At 41.4% G+C, this 20,709-nt stretch overlaps 2 protein-coding genes across 5 annotated transcripts; one reads left to right on the forward strand and one right to left on the reverse strand.

Moving 5' to 3' along the window:
- Positions 1-187: 187 nt before the first annotated feature.
- LOC145448199 (cell cycle checkpoint protein RAD17-like) lies at positions 188-9,191 on the forward strand. 3 transcript variants are annotated; one of them, XM_080326550.1, is made up of 13 exons: positions 188-488; positions 571-698; positions 2,038-2,106; positions 2,351-2,495; positions 4,110-4,299; positions 4,364-4,489; positions 4,945-5,105; positions 5,347-5,505; positions 5,587-5,669; positions 6,257-6,452; positions 7,661-7,773; positions 7,835-8,067; positions 8,967-9,191. In XM_080326550.1, exons 1-13 carry the CDS (start codon positions 446-448, stop codon positions 9,121-9,123), a joined length of 1,803 nt encoding a protein of 600 aa, XP_080182676.1. In that variant the 5' UTR covers positions 188-445; the 3' UTR covers positions 9,124-9,191. The 3 variants fall into 3 exon arrangements, with proteins under 3 accessions (XP_080182676.1, XP_080182677.1, XP_080182675.1); XM_080326549.1 differs by having other exon boundaries at positions 190-488; positions 8,964-9,191; XM_080326551.1 differs by lacking the exon at positions 8,967-9,191 and having other exon boundaries at positions 189-488; positions 7,661-7,766; positions 7,835-8,061.
- A 2,878-nt stretch (positions 9,192-12,069) lies between these two features.
- LOC145448035 (uncharacterized) lies at positions 12,070-20,511 on the reverse strand. 2 transcript variants are annotated; one of them, XM_080326339.1, is made up of 4 exons: positions 19,975-20,180; positions 18,324-18,468; positions 17,727-17,884; positions 12,070-14,138 (listed from the first exon to the last, which is right to left on the reverse strand). In XM_080326339.1, exons 1-4 carry the CDS (start codon positions 20,066-20,068, stop codon positions 13,795-13,797), a joined length of 741 nt encoding a protein of 246 aa, XP_080182465.1. In that variant the 5' UTR covers positions 20,069-20,180; the 3' UTR covers positions 12,070-13,794. The 2 variants fall into 2 exon arrangements, with proteins under 2 accessions (XP_080182465.1, XP_080182466.1); XM_080326340.1 differs by having other exon boundaries at positions 13,910-14,138; positions 17,669-17,884; positions 19,975-20,511.
- Positions 20,512-20,709: the final 198 nt, after the last annotated feature.

Genomic DNA, 20,709 nt, shown 5'->3' on the forward strand with positions numbered 1-20,709 from the left:
ATGATTTGTTCGGTTTGCCCTGTCACACTGGAGTAATTATATATGCATGTTGTACATCAACATATATTATTTACGTATATAATTACTATGTTCCTTGGTCGTAATTAGCCCACACTTCATCATGATGGGATTGATGGCCCCCATCATAAACAGACCAGAGACTAGAGAGGCGCTATTGAGTGTTTCGCATGTTTATTGATACGGACCGATGACTCCAGAAACCTTGGATTTACATTTAAACGATCAGTAAAAAGTTTGTGTTCAGTATTATGTAGTGATATGAGCAGCCAATTGTTTCTGAGCTGACGCATGCATAATTGCATATACTTCCGGAAGAACTTTTACACACACACAAAGGCACAAACACCCGCAGTACCAGGCGGAAAATTGGATACAACTCCACTCAATCTGTCAGACTACTGCGCTGCTGCGACGAAATTGGGGAATGTCCGCCGGTTGGCCGGCAAACTTCGGTGAATTTTCTGCAAGTATGGTTTCGTTAATTTGTAAACCTGTCAACAACATTTCTCGGCAGCCGTCCTTCTCTTAAGAACTTATTATCTTTAATAGGCCAGCCCGCATCATTCAGCAAATACAAAAAACGAAAGTATGACACCATAAATTTGGAATCGAAGGCCGAAAAGTCTGACAACAAGAAGACTTCAACATGGATTGATCTGTACGCACCTAAATCATTTGTAAGTGTTATTTACTAAACATGACTGTTAGTGGTATTGCGGTGAATAATTGTCAAACTGCGTTGTGGCGATCCATAAACAATATTTAATGTGACTTGCCGAATCCGCTTTGTCTGCTGTAATTGATGCTCTATCATATCTTCATCTCCTTCCCATTTTAAGCTAATTGTCATTGAATGTGGGCCTACATGCGTCTTTTAAAACGCCTGTATGGAATCGGTGTCCTGTGCTCACACTGTGTTTTATTTTTTTATTAAGTTACTTCAACTTGGAAAATCATCGCTGCTCACCTGATATATCAGGCAAAAAGGCCAGCGATCCCAATCACGTTAAAACGTTGTCTCTATTCTTTTATTATATATTTAGGTCAGGTTGGGAGTTTAATTGCTTCATGACTTCAGCAAATCGTTTCGAATTCTTCATATATTTGCATTTATCATAATCTTGTGATCTGTGATGTTTGTTCTGGTCAATTTCTTGATAAAGTGAAATGGAATTTTGTATATTTTGGGCAATGCATACATACGCAAATGACGGTTAAGTGAATAAAGCAGCACATTCCAAAATTAATACGCTCCAAGACACATGCAAACACCACTCAGAAATTGTTCTCAAGTGGAAACATGTTACAAACACTTGAGTGATTCATTCACTCCTCGATTGTTCATCAAGTGAGTGAGAATCTTGTTTGTGCTAAAAACTAAAATGATGACTGTCGTTATGAGAGGTGGATCTTTTTTGAATCTTTCTTTTAAAAGTGCTGGAATCATTAATTACTCAGTTGATAAATCCCAGTTTCTGTATACAAAACAGACCTTACTAATATCCCAGCAGTTTACTTTGTTTTGTGTATGCTGCCTATCGTTCTAACTTTAGCGTTGGTGTTATTGTAATGTATGCTCCAAAGTTTGTTGTAGTCATGGACTCATTGGTGCAATGCAAGTTTCATGACCTATAATGTTGATTGTTACATACAGTGCATCATAATTTCCCATATTTCCCAAATCTGTTTTAATTTTCTACCTACCTACCTATATGCTACGAATATCTTGTATCAAGCTTGGCATACTGTGGTTTTGTATTACCTGTCATTTGTTTGGCAGGTTGTGTTATGTTCACTGATAACTATTTTTAATGAAGCCTCGCTGTCATTAGCACTAGCATTTAACATCAGCCTGAATCCTTCACAAATCTCAGTGTTGGGCTACTGACAGATATGACAACGACAATATTCAGCATAGGAAATATACTGGAAGCATGTAAAGAGTTATGTGGCATGAAATTATTACGTGCAAATTTTGTACTGATATCATGTCTTATTATTGTTTTGTCATTGCAGGATGAACTGGCTGTTCACAAGAAAAAAGTTGCCGAAGTTGAATCTTGGATATCGCAGACAAAATTTTCGGTGAGTGGCTGCTGCATAAAAGTCATTTAAACTAGTATGCATTGCCTAACATGCTGCGTGTAACTCAATGTAATGAATTGACAAGCCTCATTCCCACTTATATAATATGTAGCTTGATATTTGACATAGATATACCCTTTGGTCAATCCATCCCAGTGAATTAAGTGATATCTTGACTGAAATTTAGTGACACGACGCCTACTATAGCCTATATTTCTCATTATAAACAGTATTTGTGTTTCAGAGAAATGCTCCTATACTTCTTTTAACGGGGCCGTCTGGTTGTGGAAAGACGGCTACGGTCCGGTTGGCGGCTTCGTGGCACGGCGTCGAAGTTTGCGAATGGACAAACCCGCTGACCGTGTCGTTTCATATTACGAAGGAAGCCGGTAAGATTTCTCTTGCCCTGGTTCTAAATTTTTCTCTGCATAGTTTGTGTCAATTTTAAGCTCAGTTTTTGATCGAAGTATAATATTTGTACATCTGAATCACGTCTGGTTTGAAATCAGATTTATCACAATCCAATAATACCATAGGATCATAACAGGAACACCTAAGTGTAATTACAAGCAATTTTCTAAAACCGTGTAGAGTGTAGACCATAGGTCGCACCTCAAAACAAGTCGCGGGCCACTTTTCAAATTTCATAAAGGCTCCAAGGATGCAATATCGAGACAAAATAGACCACACTTTTAGCAACCGCGTTTTTTTACATACGGTATTTACGGCAGTACAACGCTGTGCTCTCTAACATGGGTGACGGGCGTAGTTCCAACAAATTCAACAAAAAATATCATGATCATCAGTTTTATTATTTTGAAATATGTGCTGCACACAATGCCCTCCTGAAGCTTGATCTTGTGGGGAGCACTAATCCCTTTTCTAAGCGTCTCCGTCTTTGCAGAGTCTGGGCCATTACACGTCATGGCAGTAAGCCCATTCATATCATCTGATTCTCCTTCGATGTAATGCTGTAGCCATTGCCGAAGCCGTTTCAGCTATAGAGAGGAATAGTGATGTCAGGCACAGGAGAATAGCTTATTTTGAAACAGCAACAACAATATTTTGAAACCGAAATCAATTTCAGCATTGTAGAATGCTCTATTTAGCGTTCTTCAAAAATCTGAAATCACATCCCGGAACGGAAAATATGGTCTAGCGGGCCGCGTGTTGCGCCGTTTTGGTGACCCCTGGTGCAGACCATGACCAACTTAGCAGCCTGTTTGTCCTTTTTATAGCCAGTAATCTGTTGTCACTGCCTACTTAGAAGATATTATGGATGATTGAAAGGGAATTTTAATAACAATACAATAAGAAAGTGCCTATGTACAGTTTCAGTGTCAGAAACAGTTAGCATCACTTTCATACTGATCAATGCAGCAGCATCTGCAGCAATTCAGATTAGGGTTGTTGAAAAATACATTTTTTTTTTCAGATTTTTACTGTCGTTAGCTAAAATTGTTAGGTTGCCAAAAAAACGTTACTCACCAAATTTAGCTCCATTCCAATAAGTATAAAAAAATTTGAACAATTTTCAAATTTCACTCAATTTCAACCCATTAAAGTGAAGTTATTCGGGTTTTTTATCAATAATTGTTGGATTACCCAATCTAATAACTACGCTTCTACCAGTTGGAATTGAGCCAAATTTGCTGTCTAGGCTACCAGACAATTCCGTGGGGTAGGATGTAAAATTTGAAAACTTTTTTTTTTTAAATTTATTATATTGAATTGAAAATTTTTCCAACTCTGACAGCTTCACTTCTACTAGTCGGAATTGAGTTGAATTTGATGTACAACGTTTTTTTAGCCGAACAAACAATTTTAGCTAATATCCGGCAAAATCTGAAAAGAGAGTTGTGTTTGAACAACCCTAATGCAGATGCAATGCTGAAGATGTGAGCACTTCTCGGGATCGTATCACTGAAACGTATTGTGTTTGTAAAATGTATTGCTTTCTGGTTATTGTTGAATTGTAATGCTGTGACACGAATCTTGTTCAGGTCTGCCGTACCAAAGCCTCGTCACTCAATTCGAGGAGTTCTTGTTCCGCAGCGGTAGATACCCCGCGCTCGAGTTTTCCGATACATTAGCGACGAAAGAAGAGAATAACAACAAGAGAAGGATACTTCTCCTCGAGGATCTGCCCGACCACATAGTGCGGGAACCGACGTCTTTCCGAGACACTTTGAGGTGTGCGACGGTCATCCGAGAGAAGCTTTTTACACCGTCATTATGAGTACGCTTCTTTGCCCAGGCGGTTTTCAAGATACCAAAGAAACGCGTTGGTTATCATAATCAGCGATAGAAGCGTTCCAGACTCTACGAGACGAAATTTACTTCCACCCGACGTGCTCTCTGGGCTTGGTGTGAAGACGATGAAGTGAGTAATCTCTTGTTTAAGCAGTCACCATTTGTAATTGTGGTAGTAGTGAGTAGTGATGCCGTAAAACTTTACTCAATTCGTTAGTAGAAGTAGTGATTGTCACAAAGTGTCTAAACTGCTCCCAAGTCGAAGTAGAAAATGGAACACCTGAAAACTAGTTGAGTAAGTGGATTTTGGTCGAGGCTTCGCATACGTTTGGGGGTTAATCGAAGGTGGCTACTTTCAAAATAGCATAACTAATGATATCGTCCTGCGAATACATACAATACTCGAAAATATAGTTGATTGCTGTGTTAGGGGGGCTATATCATGGGGTTCTTAGACAATTTCAGTCATGAAAGTCATGCATTCTGCTCTTTCTAAATTACAAAGTGAGAATATAACGTAAGAAATTTTGCCTAAACAACGGTTCAAGTAGGAGGGAAGTATTTTAAACGTATAACCACTTCCAGTTTCAATCCAATCGCCATGACTTCGATGACCAAAGTACTGACCCGGGTCGCATCTATGGAACACCAGACAGTATCAAAAGAACAGCTCTCGCAAGTGGTCGCCGCGTCGTCCGGAGACGTAAGAACGGCAATCAACTCTTTGCAGTTTCTCCTCCAGAAAGGTACCTAACGTGATTATGATAAAATGCATTTAGTTGAATAGTTGAATATCCTATATATTCAATTGTACGTTCAAGTTCTGTACCTCCAAGAAGCTTTACAATATATTTAGGGGGCCGAGTGATTCTGACGCAATCGGCCGACACGCAAAGCTAAATAAATATAAGTTTTTCATGTTCTGCTTTTATATTTTTTTATTCATCGGCAATTTTTGTTTGCTCAGTGTTTGAATTGCATTTGTAGGGGCTCCGTTACCTGCGCAGTCGCGATCGAAAAAGAGCAGGCCCTTGAAGCGACAGAAGTCGATGGACTTGATCAAGTCAGACACGGTGCCGTGTATCGGCGGAAAAGACGTTTCGCTACTACTTTTTCGTGCCTTGGGAAAGATTTTGTATTGCAAAAGTACGTACGAATATGAGGAAGAGACAATGTCTTGACCATTGCGATGCGCAACAGTCGGAAATATCTGGTGAAATGTTGCAGGGGAGAAGCCGGCACCCAATAGAAGGAAGTTACCTTTGCATTTAAGTCATCACTACCGGGACCCGATGATTCTAGAACCAGAGGTATGCATTATTTGGCATTTCATCATCAATTGCCACTGTTACGTCTGTGGAACTGTGGAAATGTGAGTATTGTGGTGGTATGTCGTATGCGGTGGTGGCTCACTCGGTGGAGGTTGGGTTACTAAGTTGAAGCCCGTCCTTCTGAAATGCTAATTCAATCTCCGTTACTTGTAAGTGCGTTTGTAATTATGCAATTGTTGCTATACGACCGAGCAATACTGCGACACGTTTCAAGGTGAAGTCCCGCATATTTGAACTGGTATCTGCATAACTCACAATGAATATTCATTATATTGTTTTCGTTTGATGTAGAAATTATGTTTTAATGGTAATGTACTTTGAACACTCTGCTGATGAACATTTTGTGCGCCGGTAATCTATGGTAATATATTAGATGTGTAGTTAGATCTGATTTCGGGTAGATTTTGGATGGTATCGTTAAGTGAAAATTTGGTGTTCCACAAAGGCTTGCAAATCAGCCTAAGTAAGGTTAAGAACCGCTGACCTGCGGTGTTTATTGCTGTAAATACTCCTTTCACCTCTGGAATTTTGGAAAGTAGCAAGCAGTGTTTCCCTCGATTTCCCAGGAAATCCTCCAGCACTGCTGCCTCTCCGGTTCCGCGTACTGCCTTTTTCTTCATCACAACTGCGTTCCGTTCTTTGCCGATGTGGAGAGTCTGAGCGGCGCGTTCGAAGACTTCTCTCTCGCCGACGTGGTCAGCTCGAGGAAAAGCCGGAATGATTTCTCGTCGGAAACCTCGGACGCGCTTGATGCCTACGACGGTAACAATTTTGAAATTTACCTAGGCTGGGGCCACCAATCAGGATAATGTCTGTTGAGTTGGTTTTTTTTTGGATTCCCCTCCGAATTTTGTTATGTTCTTGTTTTTTTGCATCATGATAGCGTTTTGCGCCAGCGCTGCATATTGGCAGGAACGACTCGAGTTTCAATATCAATTTCTCTGGTGCTGCGATATTGGTTCTGAGTATGGTGCTCCAGTAGAAGTAATGTCATGAATTTTTCCTCAATTACGAGTAGAAGTAGCAGTTTCCGGGACATGTCAAGACTACTTCGAGTGGAACCGCAAACTGAAGGTCTGAAAAGTGCTCGAGTGAATATTTTCAAAAAGTCGATTTGGCCGAGGGTTCGCATGTAGAGGTCGACCGATATTGATTTTTACAGGCCGATACCGATATCATAGGCCGATATTAAATATGGAAGGAGCAGAGAACAATTTCACCAAAAATATTATATATTAGGCAAGATGACACTTGTACATGCCACAGAAAGCTGAACAACAAACGGGAAAACTGAAATTGAAAAGAATTATTGCTTAATTGTGCATGCTCACCCAGCTAAACTCGTCCTGCAAGGGTAAATCTTGTCATGTAGCGCCCTTTTCCTGAGATTGAGAACACGGAGCATTGAATTTCCGAAATTTTTGAATTTTTTAAAAATATAAAATATCGGCCTTCATAGGTCGATATCAATAATCGGGAAAGCTCTAAATATCGGCCCCGAAAATTGGCCATGTCGATAATCGGTCGACCTCTATTCGCATGCTTTTAACAGCTCGCCAAACTTGGCAACTTTCAAAATTGTGGGGTGCGTCATTCTGCGACTATCGCAAAATTACAAATGTCGGTACATGTCCGACTGAATCCAAGTCCAAACACGGTGATAAGTCGTAATAAATAAAATTGAGAATGATCGCAAATTCCATCTTTAAGCCCAAGTTCAAACACGGATTGGCAAGAATCGTAAACCCTAATCAGATTGAACTCTCTTGATCTGGTGATTCCAAGTCTAAATATATGGTAATGACTGGAAAATCCACATTCAAGAAGTAACATGACAATTGGAAAACGATTGCGGATTCCATCTTTTACTCTAAATCCAAACACTGCTTTGTTAGAATCACGTGTCACGGCCAAAATATCCAAATCCCTACATTTCAAATACGCGCTCTTGTCTCAGCCTTGTATTGCAGGGTGCATCGCGGCGAGATCGGTCGCGTTTTGGAACACGAACCGCGCCACCGTCGAACTCTGCGAATCGTCCACCGGTCAGTGGAGGCCGCTACACAAGCCGAGCTGGTACGAGGTACCCCGACATTTTGCGGTAGCGACTAAAACGAAATTGCACCGACGATCGATTTTGACAGGTGGCGAAAAAGCAGGCTGAAAATCGGTCTGCAGGCCGAGCGCTCTTTTGGGACTCTGCTCTTTCGAACGACGAATTGTTGTTGACTCAGCTGCCGCTCGTCGGCAAGATCTTGAGCGCCCGCAACGATTTCGATTATGCGATAAGCACAGCGAGCAGAGTTTCGTTGGACAGGGGCCAGCGCGATTTCTTATCATCTGTCGTGCGGTTGCCGAAATGGAAGTCTTTCACCAGGTATGGAGCAAAGTTTGATAACTAGGGATTCTGATGGAGTGATTCGATTGTGAATCGAATATTAGGCTTTGAGTCAAGTAATCGAGTATCAATGATACGGAAAGTTGAAATATGTACCTATGCGACTATAAAGAATAGAGTTTTAGATCACATTGAGGTCATTTTGGCAGGGTTGTAATGACTCCAGTCCTGACTCGACTAGAGTGGCGTTTTTTTGGTGACTCGATTCATTTTCTAAAATACGAAAAATGACCCGACGTGACTCTAGTCATTACGCGTGACTCGACCAAGTCATTTGACTCGAAACTTGGACCGCCATGAGAATCATTTCGTTGCAACTTCGAAGAATACTAAACTACCACAATATTGGTATTTCGTCAATGGTGTTTGTAAAATTGGGGCAGAAACCGTGTAACGCGAGGAAAGTTCGTATATGATGAATACGAGGCATTCGATATGACCCAAACAGAGTTGTAAAAAGTAAGTTTAACCAGATTGACCTCCAAAATGGACAGTGAACACAATGACTTGGAGTCATATCACAACACTGTCACTCGAACCTGAGAACCCTGACTTGACTCGGTGGTGAAGTGAAAACGACTTGACTCGAGTCAAAACTATAAAAGTAGAATTTTCTTGTGACTCGGGCCCTTGCGACTTGATTACAACGCTTGGAATATACGTATGTCAATGAACTCGGTGACAATGGCGTCGGTTGATCACGACGGCGCAAATATATCCTTTCCACTAAGGAGCTTTGCAATGCATGGTTCGCATGCCGCAATCTAACAATCGTGGTTTCGCTCAATGAAGTTACCGTGTATTGCCAAATCTTCCCGAATCTGTGTAAGCGCGACTACGTGCGTCGTGCGTCAACGGCCTGTGTGTAATTTTAGCAGGGAGTCGGCGCGTATCGCCGATGTCGAAATGGGCGATCAGGATTTTGAACAAGATTCCGGAGACGTCGCAACTTCCGCTCGCGACGGTGACTTGGTCGGTGGCGACGACGATGAGGATTTAGATGAAGACTATTTAATAGAGGATTTTTCTGACTGACGGCGTTTCTTATCATTGTGTTTTTGCTTTCTATTCTTTGCGCGATTCTATTACACTGCCAGTGCGAACTGTGTTTTTCAACTGCCTTGACCCAGCATTGCTACCGTAGTGTTGTAGGATTATCTAGGCTCCTGTTTTCCATCCTAGTCTCGTAATCCAGGGGCCGGCAACTAGGGATGGTGTGAACGCGAGGTTCACGTTCGCGTTCTGTGTGTGAACCTCGGAAATTTAGAGGTTCGCGTTCACAACAGAACCTTGGTAGGTTCTGCACTGTGAACCTTTTTCATATATAACAATTTTCACTTCATTATAACATCGTTGGTTTAAATTTATTGCATTTCAACTGCAGGCCACTCCAGGCATGGTGCTGTCAGCATAAAATAATCAACACTAAACGAGCATGCAACTTGACAATCTCAAAAGTTTCAGTTGCTTTGTTGCAAAAGTTTGCTGGAAAGATCCAGCTTTCCGTTTGTAAATATTTAGCGACTCTCTGCTGCGAGCTTTACCCGCAATCACAAAACATCACGAGCGAAATAAGCTATGTAGTCATGGAATGATGCTTATTCGACCAATCAATGAGATTGATATCGTTTTCTGAAGTAAAAAATCTAGCAGGCGCACGGGGTCAATCTTGACTTCATGTTTACTGTATGATTAAAACCAAATCGGTGCCACTGAGGTGTTGGCTATACTGCTATAAATCTTGTTAATGGGGTAATATCAGTAGCAAGCATAGATACCCGGTTCACACCATGATAAAAATCAATGTAGCAATACACGGATGCCGAATACATTTTCCGGTCTGTCATACGAAAAAGGTGATTTAAGTCTGATTTGAGTCAAGTCATGACTCGAGCCATCCCAACACTGCTACAAGGCTATATCTGCATCTTCCTTGCCCGGCGGCATATGTACATAATGTAATCATGGTATGCATATGCGCAGATCGTGTGTATGTATATCATGATTCGGTGTATATGCTGCAAAAACATCAAAGACAAAAATACACCTTCCTTTCCTTATGTTCCCTGGTAAGTCCTCGTCGAAATTGTTGGCAAAGGCGGAAGATATTGATTTTATTGGATAATTATATCATTTAATTGCCCCAGTTGATATATTTGGCGACGTTTAAAACGTCAATATATACTTCAGCATTGTGACGCTATGTTGCCCGAGTCGTCACTAGGTATCGTGTACATTAATATAGGCTATCATTTCATTGAAGGATAGGGTTGGAATTAGCAATATGACGTCACGTGACGTCACGAGGTTCACGTTCGTGTTCACACAGAACCTTTCAAAAAGGTTCGCGTTCACACGAACCTGAACCTTTCAGAGGTTCACACCATCCCTACCGGCAACCTTTCGTATGCAGCGTGCCAAAATATCAAAAAATTGTAAAATATTACCAACCGGCGTGCCAACCATATTTAATTTTGTCATGTTTAGCGTTTCAAGCTAGGAATCACACCAACCACCTTGTCTGCAGCTGGCGACGGCATCGGTTACGTCAGTGATTCTTCCAGTATTGGTCGCGAAGGGTATAAATTTTGGTCGCTTGCCGTAGATATATTTGTGTGGGTTTCCCAAAATCAAGAAACTAAGTTATCGTAAGTCGAACTGAGCGCGAAACAATGTTCAGGATAACTAAAATCTGCCCCAAAAAGAATCTGTATTATGTTTATTGATCATATAATTTTAACGTTTTCCATTTTGAAAACTTATGTGACGTGTAGTGCAACAAAATGGTTGTGGTTTTCGTCAAATCATTTCGCGAGCCATGAAAAATCATCTCGAGTGCCACAAAGGGCGCGCGTGCCGGCGTTTGCCCACCCTTGTCGTAATCGGTGTCTTTCTGAAGCCCAGAATTGAGGTTGGCCCTTGCTATTAGTCGGAAGCTCGGGAATAGTTGTGGATATAGGCCTGGTGTGAAATGACCACAAAGTTGTCGAAATGCCAGAGGTGGTGGAAAGCGAGATAGCCTACTACTTTTGGGGCTACTAGATTAGGGTTAGCCTACCATACCTCCTCTTTTGAGAGGATTTGCACTCTTTATTGGCATTTTTGAAAGTGCTCCCCTGGAGGACGGCCAATTGTCCTCTTTAAAATTTTGGTTAAAACAATGTTAAAATTCAACTGAGATATAGGAAATCAGTACTGAAGTAACTGTCCGGCGGTTCTCTCGGAAGTTGAGTTGAAAAGTTGACCTTTTTTTTTAGTCAATACAGAAGTTGAAAATTTTCAAATTCACGGTACTAGAACTTCCAGGATTTTTGAAAAGTGTCCTCTGTATCGCATCTCAAAATATAGTAACCCTAACTAAATCGACTTGCGCTACTAACGCGAGTGGTCATTCTTTAGACTAGTGGTCCTAGACCTCGCGGACCGGTGAACCATAAAAATCAAATTAACCCCGAATTTAATTACTATGAATGTAGGCCTGTATGGGACTCAAATGTAATATTGGTGGTAGATATTTATTAGTGGTTCTGGGGAAGTTTACGAAATGCGAAGTCCTGTTAAAGACCAACAACTTGATCGTGACGTGCGGTCAGGGGAGGCAAGTGAGGCAGGGCCTCACCTGTCGTCGTGATGGGTAATGGAAAATTGTGCAACCCTCGATGATTATAACACTTCCAGTTGCAGCGTAGCCTGCCTACGCCAACTGTGCCCGGTTTGCTACTTTTTGTTCGTCATCACTCGGATCCCGACTTCACATAACGTCACACTACGACTCCATAATCCGTATGTGTTTCCCCAACTCTTGACTGCAAAGAGTGTTACAAAATGCCTGCGACACCTAGGTTACTAAATGAAGAGAAAATTCAACGAAACCACTATCCCACATCCCTGCTTGAAACACCTCTACAATATTTCCGGCGTGGATAAAGATGGTTAGCGCACATGATCGCCGGGTCGCGCCAACTCCCATCAAAGCATAGATGATTGTCATTCGTTGATATATTCATCGATAATGTATAATCTGTTCATGGATATATTATACAATTAAACATACATATAGCCTACATAAATTCAGATGATCCCAAATTGTAACACTTTAGGAAAAAAACAGAAAGGTGTCAAAATGACTTCGCGAAGTCTATCAGCACTGTCGCTCTGCGATATAAGCATATTGAACAACGAAATTTATTGAAGTTCATTCCCAAAAAAGGCGTTCACACACCTGAAGCGAAAATGCAGAGATAAGCATCATATAATATTTGTGAAAATACGAAAGTTTATGGTAATATATATAGTATTTCATCTTGATTTTGAATGACCAGACCACGTATGCACCGGGAGATCACACGTTTTCGTTACTAAAATCATGACTTAAGAAGTCGGCGAAATATTCTACCTGGGCGAATTCACAGTGGAATGATTAATTATAGTAAAATTGAGATTCTGAATGAGCTTTCATTTAATTTTCAAGAATACTGAAATTCACATTACTTGTGTAAGGATGGTTAAGACTTCTGATGTCACGCATCTGGTTGGCTCGTCGCTATAGTAAACCGCTAGCCTATTTTAGAACTTCATACAAACGCAATGATGGTCATAATGTCACCAGTCGAACTTTAAATTGTAAGTGCGTGCAACATCACCCACAAACTTTGTCCAAGGATGCTTGTAACAATTTAATTATTATACATACATATATCTATCATTATCTGTGACACATTTATGCATAGCCAAGACATTATGTAACTCACAACTGTCATTATAATCTAGGGCAGTGGTTCCCAACCTTTTTTGACTCATCGCCCCCTTTTCAAGCTCGCCACCGATCATCGCCCCCCAAATTTTGTGAACCGAAAAATGGGTATACAAACTGTAATCACCGGCGGGTTGACTAAAAAAAGGTAAACTTCTCGGCTCGATGTCGAATATTACTCTTTATCAGCTAAATTTTCGTGGGTTGACTAAACAAAAAACTTGACTCCAATTTGGACGTTTTAACGCGTCATCGCCCCCCTATCGCCTCTTCGCATTTTTCGCTCCCTGTCGCCCCCTTGGTCCATTTTCGCCCCCTATCGCCCCCTTCGTCATTTTCGCTCCCCAAGATTGCCAAATCGCTCCCTGGGGGCGATATCGCCCACGTTGGGAACCACTGATCTAGGGTTACCATATTTTGGAAATCTGAAAAGAGGACACTTTTTCAGACTTGCAAAACCGGATGTAAATTCTGAAAATATGGTCAATTTTTCACACTTCGTGGTCGGTTAACTAAAAAAGGTCAACTTTCTCGCTCAGTGCCCTAAATAGGCCTACAGTTATTCTTTCACATTATAGGTGGTTGGCTAAAAAAAGGTCAACTTTCCGGCTCAGCTCCCGAAATACCCGCCGGAGCGTTACTTCGGTGCCGATTTACGGTTTATCAGTCGAATTTGGCCGTAAATTTGACCATAATTCTTAAAAAAAAGAGGACAAAAGCTCCAAAAAGAGGACAAGAGGGCGTCCTCCGAGGACACTTTCAAAAAAGTAAAAAAAATAGGACAAATCCTCAAGAGGACGTATGGTAACCTTATTATAATCATCATAATGCCATTATTGTAACATTAGAAAATGGCAGTAGAAGGTCATCTTGACATCGTGAATAAATTCGATATTTCAACGACAGTTGCGGGGCTTATCATAATACTACCCCCGTTCCACAGTGTTCTCGTCTCATCTCCTGCCATACTTATAGTCAAACGTTTCGTTCGTTGCATGGTGCCTGTTGTGGTGGCTGGTACGGTAATGTCCGGACCTGGAAATTTCGCGAGGCGCACGACCCAAGTAGGTCACATTGCCGGCGGGATATTCACCGCGACTGTGTCCATCATGACGCCGATTGTGGGACTTATCGTAACGTTCAGTTGGAGGGGGCAGGTCGTGATAATCTTGTTTGTGATGCAATCGACGATCTTGTGGTTCTCGAACGATACCATTATGAAAGCGTTCATCTCGGAGATCAGGTCTATAAGGGGGTGCTTCGCTCTCTCTTTTTGAATAGCCCGGTAAGGCATCCTCTGAAAAGTAATATGCGTCTAGTCATGGCCTAGCTTGTTACATATTTTACAATTTGCTCTCCAGTAGACGTCTTGACCAGTGTTTCTCAACCTTTTGTCTTCGCGGACCCCTTTTGAACCGCCACGGACCCTCGCGGACCCCCTCAAGTTTGCAATCAAAATTATCTCAATTATCGTGCAACCGTCATCTGCCTTGTGAACACTGCACAGTGCACATATTAGTAAGGGTAGTGATAGACAACCACAAAATGACTTGACTTGAAAATAACACCACACTATATGTAAAAATTGGGTAGACTTATATTATTTCGATGCGAATTTTACAGCTGTATTTATAGTTTTGGAAATACGCGTCTTCAATTTGATATAAACGAGCGCCGAAAATCCATTTTCACAAAGATAGGTAGGTGGTGGCGAATGCAATAATATTAACGCGAAACGCTTTCGACAACAGCTTTTGGTGTGAGTTTATAATGATCGAACATATCACGTCCAGCCTAGGTATTTCTAATGATTTTAAATACAAATTAGGATATCAATCATTAAACAACTTTAGAGGTTTCGCGGACCCCCGGTTGAGAACCACTGGTCTAGACGAATAAAAATGCAACAATACAATTCACCGAATAGCAGGTATAATAACTTCGGCAGTTTAATGATGATATAGCGATAGATATATGTGTTACGAATGGTAGGCTAAACCTATATAATGGACTATCATCATCATCATCATCATTGGTTTATTAGCAATTTTATCAGTTCAATATACCACAAAAAATGCGATACAATGAAAAGAAAGGAAGATGTCGAAGCGACTAGGAGTTGTCTATGGAATCAGAGACCCACCTTGGCCTAGGCGATGTAAAGAGGAGGCATGCACACTGAATGAAAGTAAGAAAGATAGTATAGAAGAAGGAAGCGACAAGAAATAGGGCGGCATGTCATGGGGAGCGAGATCGATAGGTCAGTCGTGGTCCGGTAATCTTGAGGATGGACTGTATTTATTTAGTAGTAATTGCTTGTATTTCGACTTGAATGTGGACATGCTCGTCGACTATGTTATTATCTTGGCCTTCGCTATAGGGCAGAGGTCTCAAACACGCTGCCGGCGGGCCGCATGCGGGCCGCGAGATCATTTTGTGCGGCCCACGAAGGCATTTTGGAATTTCAAGAGTTCGACAATATATTCAAGTACCATATATCTTTTTTAGATTTAAGAACTTAAAGTTCAATCTAAAACTACTACAAAAATCGGAAATCTAAACAATTACTTCACTATCATATCACTTCTAAAATCTACCATGCGGTGGAAGATCGCTATTTCGTCACAATTTAGGTTCATGATGATAAAACATGACCCGTTGATGATTCGTGACTGAAAATCGTGATTTTGTTTGGTGCGACCTTTCGATTTTGGATTAACTGGGTGATAAACTGAAAATTACTCGAGTTGAGTCGGGTCAAAAGTTATAATCTGAGAAGGACTTGCGTCCCGGAATAGTGACTTGGTAATCCTACGGACGCAACAATCTATGACACTGCCATGCGGAATAGTAATATTTCAAAAGTCCGTAGCTTGCGTTGCCCAAGGTATATACAGGGCCGTAACAGCACTTCGTCAGGCCCCCCCCCAAATCTTTGGTCTTGGGCCCCCCATAGGGTTATAGACCGAACGTCTGGGGGGCTTCGCCCCCCGGACCCCCCTCACGCGATACACTGTTTACCACTATTCATCATATTCATTGGTAGTTTCTTTCATCGGTCAGTATGATCGGGAATTGCATACATTGTTATCAATTTTTATCTTCTCTCTGCTCACGTAATCAGATTTGCCGGTAGAGCTGAGTGAGGTGTGTTTGAAAAGGTAGGACCACTCAATAATAGTAATTAAACATCTTCGGGCGTATAGGCCTACCCGTTGGCAGGAACAAAACAGCACCTCATCAGGCCCCAAAAAACGTGGGTCGTGGGCTCCCATAGGGTGATAAAACACGACCGCCCCCATCACGTTGTTCGCGTTTGTCACGAAATTACCCGTACTGTATTGTGAGCCAGCGCGAAGCGCGAAAATTTTCGATAATTTATGATAAAATCGGTCAATCAGATCGGCGACTGCATATATAATATGCTATCAATATATTGTCCTCTCTACTCACGTAATCAGATTTGCCGGTAGTTACATGATGTTATTTCGAGTTCCAGTCTGCTATATCAAAATATATAGAACCGCCCAAACGTATAGGCTTCTAAACTAAGAGAAGAACACGATTTCAAATTGGTATCTCTTCAATGGCATAAAATTTTTCCCAGCGGGATGGTATTTGTCTTGTGAGGTTCAGATTGCAAAGACAGGAACATTCGGCGCCAGTCATTTAGGCGCCTATGGACAATTAAACCTATATGTATTTTGTATATATAGCGAAGTCTTTGATCTGCATAAGGGCACAGACCTTTTCGGCCAAGCTTTTCTCGCTGCCAATCGTTCTGGCACAGTTCTTGGAGTCGCATATTATATGGCCTAAAACTTGGTTGTATGTCTTGGTGGGTCGTGGCGCGGTAATGGCCCAATACCCAATAATAAATATAAATGGCTACTTGAATTCGCGCGCAGCGCGAAAAAATTTTGAAAAAATTGCATAAATTTTCAAAAAATACTCTATGATTTATGCTAATTCACGAAATAATTTTGGGCCCCCCATCGAGCTCGGGCCCCCCCAATTGGGGGGTTTGGGGTGCGGCAGTTACGGTGCTGGGTATATAGATATCTAATCAGGTCTGTATGGAACACATTGGCATTCTGTGACCCCCGTGACGTATATTTGGTTACATCCTTGGTGTTGTTTGTTCTCTTTATCCATGTTATTATCGGGGGCGAGTAAGGTAGTGGTACGTTCCACAGCTGTGCCACCAATGGAGTCTTCGGCGATTCGTCATTTCTATTCCAGGGGTTCTTAACTAGGCGTCCGTAGCCCCTTCGTGATACGAAGCACCACATCAGGGGGTACGAGATGCATTGTGGAAATAGGCCTATATGCTGTGGAATATTCTCTGAGCCAATGTATTCAACTGGAAAATATTCTTCGCGCTACTCGCGATTTCATGTGAATGGGCTTTCTGATTTTTATATACGTTCATCAGAAATTGTGTTGAAATTATACAGGGGGCACGGGAAATCTATTTTATTCAAATATTTGAAAATGTGATTTTTTCGTGCCAAGCGTGAATAGTATAATAGTAAATTTCATTTTTCACGATATTTGTGGAAGCCTGGCTGCAAGGTGCCGTCAAATAAGGCAAACTTGGATATTATACATTAAATACCCCTATTATAATAGGGCTGCGGCCCGCGGCGACATCAAAATTAGGAAATTGGCCCACGAACCCATTTGAGTTTGAGACCTCTGCTATAGGGTGTGGAATCAGCAATATTTATAGTGTATTTTATTCAAAACCCGATTTCATTCTTGCTTTTAATCACGGTACATATACAATATGCAGTTAGCCTTAGATGTAATTAAGCAGATGATTACCCTATCGCTTCGTTGGAGCTCTGCCCATCTATTCTTGTTATTGTGCCTAAGTAAGCACCTGAGTAGGGACCAGGATATAACCTCAATTCCTGCCGCCGGGCGTTCCGCTCCCGTCGTTTATTTCTGGAGTGGTCCTTGTACCAGCACCAGATGAACGCTCCGACCATCAAGCAAAACACCAAGATACCAACAACGATCCCGATTATTGCTCCTGCGCTGTGATTGCATGTAGGATTCACATGTACGGATGTAAATATAAGGTGATGTGATAAAATGGGTTCATTTCGCGATGATAAAAGTTAAGAGCTGACAACGCGGTTAAAAGTCACCTCTAGAATGAATTCTACCACATAATATACCTATATAGAAGAGTATCAAAGTAAAATGGGACGATTGGATAGGCGTAGCCTTCCAATTTCTGCGGCTCCGTTCTGGGAAATGATTCTATTTGGTTCGCTGACAATCCTACTCTGATGTCATATACTGATCAAGAATTATATATTTGTCCCTCCAATATTCACCATGAGATCTGGACGTCGCCATGTCCTCTTTTCTTGCATAGTTTATATTTATATCAGTAGGTAGAAAGATGAGTTTCGAGATTTATGCAGCTACCAGAAAACAGATCAGGCCTAAACATAAACGTAATTCTTACCTGTTCAGAAAAGGATCACTGGTGAGTCCCTGAGCAAATTGACTCGCCGTGCAACAGAAACTTCCTCCACAGCAGTAGTTCCTGCCGTTGCTCAAACTGGCGAAGGTTTGTGAACAATCGCTGTGGGTACGACAAGCTGCATCTCCTGAATAAGATTAAAATGTTAACGGCTATATCGCACAGTTACCCGGTAGATTGTAGTATGTCTCGGCATGTCTTAGCCTTAGTATTTACCCGGAATGGCGGGAATTTATATTATTGTTTTTGTGAGCGGTTATATTTCCTTTCATCTATATTGTCTTACCTGATATCTTACGAGTAGACGGCTGGACGCTAACTACTGATAGTCGTTATTTTATATCAAGTAATTTATCATAATTTGAAAAGGGGGTAGTCAAAATACACCATGTCAAGTTATTTCTATGAGAAACGACAATAAGAACGTTGGGGAACCGCTGCGTCGGGATTCGCAAGTCATAATAAAATTTTGACCTGTTACAGATCACATAACCTCGTACTTTATGTAATATTTGTAATGACACCGAATAAATAGCACCTTTATCTTCTTATTTATTTTGTATCCATGTATGCTTAGTAGGGCTCTTCAAAAATGACATTTTTTCTCCAATCGCACTGGCTACTTGATAAAATTGTTAGGTTACCTAATTTAAGCCTATACACCAAATTTGGTTCGATTCCAACCAGTAGCCGCATTGCTACAGGAGAAGAAAGTTTCTATGATATAAAAATAAATAGGTCGGCTATAGAAGCGATGTTCACCAAATTTGGTTTAATTCCAACCAGTGGAAGCGGAGTTATCGCCGTCGAAAAATTTGGATTATGAATAAAATAGTATTTACAGTGACCAATTCATTAATTATTTATTAAAGTGGTGCCCACCGAAAATACTATTTTATTCAAATCCAAATTTTTCGACGGCAATAACTTCGCTTGTTCTGGTTGAAATCCAACCAAATTTGGTAAACATCGTATTGGAGTATCTGGTTGTATTACGGCAAGCATCCCTTTGTTGGACGCTGGGGGATGCGAAGCCCTAGCGGTACAACCATTACTGTCCAATCACTCTTACTACCCGGGACGAGTATGGCCGCCAGGTCTTCATAGTCCGACCGGGATCTGGCACCGCACCGACGGACCAGTATCCCAGGCACAAGTATGAAGTAAGGTGGCGGCGGGACAAGTGGCCGCAGACGCCCCCAGCCAAAGCCTACTTGTGCCAACTGTTTGAACCCCTAACCAGACGAAACTAAAAAGGGAAGTAAAACAAAGGAAGCAACCACCGAGATGGGTGCTTTTGTGTCCTATGACACAAAAAGCACCCTATTACGGCGCTCGTGACGTTGTGCTGTGGGTAACACCACAGTCTGTCACAAGCGTAACGGGGGGAGGTTTACTGCGGTTCCTCCGGTTACCCCTAAAATAAATAAACATCGTTTCTATAGACAACCTAACACTTTCATGGGGTGAACAGAAAATTTTCAATAATGATGATTAATGATGATTAATTTATCTAACGCTATCCGAAAAGCATATATCGAAATATTTCCTTTTCGGGTATGCGCTTGTCGTGAATAATATACTTCTACCATTTCGACCATGCCCGACGGCCTTCAATACAGTTTCAACTTACCTGGAGCTGGATACAAAATGAGTTGCTGGACAGTAAACAAAATGAGTATCCGAACGCGCGCCATTATAGATATAAGTACCAGGGAACTAAACATAATGGGAATAGCGTTAGTCTTCTAACGCTATAATAAATAAACTACGCAAACTTACTCACTCAGATATATCCTCGGAAACACACGATAAGGCTACAACTGTTCTTGCTTAAGATGAACAACACCATAATAGGTAATGTAAATAGCAGCATGGAACAATGGAAACATATAATACGATCGGAGATATACTACTTACTATACTACTAAGGCTCTCTAGATTCGCCTGTCTCTTTCTGTGCGTATCTGCCTATAGATATATTTCACCGATGTAAGGCCATACACGCTCAGATACTACAAATACGTTCTTGTTGTTCCGATTCCAACTAACGATATAGACGACAGGCGAATCACCAAGGGTTGCCCGATCTTAGAAAGTCAGTCGTCCATGAAATGGAGTGAATCTTTGTCATGAATTATATGCTACGCTCGACGGGTATAGTGCCTATGGAACGCCAAGCATACAAAGATACGAAGTGAGAACATAGGATTACATTTTTGTACGCATATATTTGCTTAATCTTCTTTGGGTAACGCCATAATGTTATTTATATTTCTATGATGTCCCAAAGCGGAGGACCGAAGTGGTTTGGGCGAGTAATCCGTACTCTCGGCATGCTGGCATAAACTCCTCGCCGTCTAGGTTG

Source organism: Botryllus schlosseri, chromosome 10, assembly GCF_051294905.1.
Source record: "Botryllus schlosseri isolate E-star chromosome 10, Bs_hap1, whole genome shotgun sequence".
NCBI classification, from domain to species: domain Eukaryota; kingdom Metazoa; phylum Chordata; class Ascidiacea; order Stolidobranchia; family Styelidae; genus Botryllus; species Botryllus schlosseri.